The 3,189-nt window shown below is 57.2% G+C and overlaps 1 protein-coding gene across 7 annotated transcripts in view; it reads right to left on the reverse strand.

Moving 5' to 3' along the window:
* Positions 1 to 3,189, reverse strand: part of FBXL20 (F-box and leucine rich repeat protein 20) — a 24,003-nt gene that overhangs the window by 6,031 nt on the left and 14,783 nt on the right. For all 7 annotated transcript variants that reach the window (XM_021378191.1, XM_021378192.1, XM_021378190.1 and 4 more), the window contains 3 exons: positions 2,198 to 2,324; positions 841 to 915; positions 183 to 313 (listed from right to left, as the gene is read on the reverse strand). In XM_021378191.1, coding sequence (XP_021233866.1) covers positions 183 to 313; positions 841 to 915; positions 2,198 to 2,324 — 333 coding nt within the window. The remainder of the gene's footprint in view (positions 1 to 182; positions 314 to 840; positions 916 to 2,197; positions 2,325 to 3,189) is intronic.

Consider the following 3,189-nt stretch of genomic DNA (forward strand, 5'->3'; position numbering starts at 1 on the left):
AGGCTTGGTGCAACCAAGAGCAGCTCCAGCAGCAACAGGAGCAGGCTTGGTGCAACCAAGAGCAGCTCCAGCAGCACCAGGAGCAGGCTTGGTGCGACCAGGAGCAGCTCCAGTATCAGGCTCAGCACTGAGCAGCCCCACACAGCCCCCAGCTCTGCACTAAAGCTTGGATGAGGCCTTACCTGAGCCTCGGGCAGTTCTGTCCCAGGGCGTTCAGGATGGCATCTGTAATGTTGCAGCAGCCCGAGGCACACAGCGACTGCAGCTTGTGGCATCCTCTGCATATTGTAATGAGACCATCATCTGTTATTTGCTACAAGAAAAACAACAACACCATCACGAGGCATAACAGAGGAGTGGAGGCGCGCCGCGCCGCGCGTTTTCCTCTTGGCTTTCCAACCAGGAACGGAACCCAGGCCACGCTGTGCTTCCTGCAACCCAAAATGCACTCAGCCCTGCAACCCAAAATGCCTGCTCCGCCTGCAGCAGGCACACTGCATGCACACTGCATGCACACTGCATGCACACAGCCCACTCCAGCCACCTTTTGGGGGCCAGCAGACATTTGTCCTGGCACTGCACTGTGACCGCCTGGGAGTCCTGCACGGGGGAGCTGCAGCTCTGGGAGCACCACCAGCATTCCAACCCCACGGAAAGAATGCTCCCAGCATAGGAGCTCAGCAGCCCCGCGGGCAGGGCAAGGAGACCAACAATTCCACCAAAGCCAGCGCTGCTCCGGGGGCTTACGAGCGCTCCCAAAAAGCTGTTTCACATCAGCTATTTTTAAAGGGCTCGACAGCTCACAGCTGCCCTGCGCTGGGAGCGCGGCGTGGTACTTACTAAGCACGTCTGCAGGTTTAACGTCACCAGTTCAGGACAGTTTGCACCGATGTATTTGAGAGCTTCGTCCTCGAGCTGGGAAGGGAAAGCAGAGAGTGAAGCAACGCAGCAGCGCTTGAAGCAGCCCTCCAAAGGAAGATTTGGGGACAACGAAACGCGGGGGCTGGGGCGGCCGTGGGGGAGGGCAGGGCACTGCAGCCTCCAAAGGCACAGCAGGAGCACAGTGCCACGTCCACCACTGCAGGAACAGAGTTCAAAAGCCCACAGCCCACTGCTGCCTGAGGGAGAGGCAGATCTGGGGACGCACGTGGCAGGAACAAAGTGAGCACTGGGGTCACAAAACCACGCCGGGAATGAAGGCTGTGCTCCGCCAATGGGGGCCACAAGTGAGACCACGTCTATAGGGCAACAAGGGAGCTCTCTCAAAGAAATAAAAAGTTTTACTGCAGTATGAGGAGCACAAGCACACCCAAGGTTCCTTAGGATGATTTTCAAAAAAGGAAAAAGCTCGCTATTCTTAAATCCATAAGAACAGATGGCACGCAATTGATAATGAGGATGTATTGCCATCAATATTACTCGTGGCTCCATAAACGAGGAGAAACTCAAGCTGTCGCTATGACCTGAGCCTTCCCAACAGGCTGAGATGCCACCAGCTCCGGCCCTCTCGGCCGCACGTGTGACACACGAGGGTGTCCCCCCGTGCACACCACGTGCCAGTGCTGCGCTTATCACGGTCACCCGTCAGGACTCGGCGTCCTTGCATGGAGAAATGTGCTTTCTGTACGTACAGCTGTTTACCTACAGGCAGCAAATGGAAATAGCAGTGACTCATGCTCCAGGAGCGTGCACCCCAAGAGAGAAATCAATGCAAAACTCAGAGCCTGGGTACCAGGAGCAGCTCGGCCCGGCTGCCAGGTCTACCCAGCAGGCAACCCCAGCCCCAACCCGAGCTGCCTGCAGCTCTGGGGTGCAGGTTTCAGCCCGGTGTGGCCAGTGCTGCTCTCCTTTCCCAAGGCCGAGAGGCCGAGGTGTGGGTTTGCTCCTTTCTGTTTGAATTTGAAGACCCCTCTTAAGTAAGGAAGTTTGGATTGATCCCTGTGTTGACTGTAGAAGCGCAGCTCGGGCTCACTGAATGGTGCTGGCTGTTGGTGGCCCTCCTGCCCAGCTCACAGCTGCTGCAGTAAAGCTGCACTGCAGGGATGCACCGAACACATTACACCTTTAAACGAGGCAGCTGCAGGAGCTGGCAGGGAGCTCACACGCCCCAAGGGAGCAGCAGCAGCCCCTGCCATCCACACCCAGCCCAGCAGGGGCACGCCAGCCGCTGTCATCCCTCGGTCCCATCGCCCCGTACCTGTGTGCAGCCCTTCAGGGACAGCGCTTTGAGGCCCCCGCAGCCCTTCACCAGATCCTGGACACCGCCCTTGGTCACTTGGTCGCACCAGGAGATGTTGAGCTGCTCCAGCAGCGGGCAGCCCTCGCTGGAGAGGTGAGAGGAAAAGGCTGGAAGCTTTCAGCTTTGCGTGAGAAGGAAATCCTTCGAGCCAGAATCCAGGAAAAGCCCATTTCTGGGACCCACCTGAGCAGCACCCACACCCCACACCAACGAGGCCCCTCCACCAGCACCCACCGAAGCTCAGAGCCCACAGGGGCAGCAGCAGGAGCTCCAGGGGGCAGCACCGCTGCACCCCATTCAAACACCTCCTGGCTCCTGCACAAGGACAGCGCTGCCCGTGTGCTTCTTGCACCTGAACACACTCTCAGCCAAAGCCCAGCACCGGGCTGGTTTCCAGCAGCAGCTCCCATCCAGGTGGAACCCTGCAGCTGCAGGGAGCAGCCTGGAGGAGCGGGGCTCAGCCCCATTTGCAACCAGGAGGACACACGGATGCTCTCGTGTATTTAAGCCACCTGCAGCACCAACGTGCCCGTGTGAAATTAGGGATGCAGGTGGAGACCCTCAAGGGAAATGAAAAAAACCAACAGGCTCCAAGCACTTCCACGGAGCTACAAAGAGAACGTAACTGTTCATTTACTCTTTCAAATCTGCCTTTTCCTTTTGGTGCCCGGACACCCTCTCTAGGATTGTTTCCCTGTAATGCTGCTTGTGTTTTATTGCTAGGACATAATTTGGAAACTTTTCTGGTAATAGCTCAGCCCCTGTTGTTCCCTTTGGGGGTTTTCTGCTTCCCTCCCTCTGTCCTGACACCTCCCACCAATGTCAGCCTTTCCTTTCCTTCCCTTTCCCTTTCCCTTTCCCTCTCCTTTTCCCTCTCCTTTTCCCTCTCCTTTTCCCTCTCCTTTTCCCTCTCCTTTTCCCTCTCCTTTTCCCTCTCCTTTTCCCTCTCC

This window comes from Numida meleagris, chromosome 26 (assembly GCF_002078875.1).
Source record: "Numida meleagris isolate 19003 breed g44 Domestic line chromosome 26, NumMel1.0, whole genome shotgun sequence".
Classification (NCBI taxonomy): Eukaryota; Metazoa; Chordata; class Aves; order Galliformes; family Numididae; genus Numida; species Numida meleagris.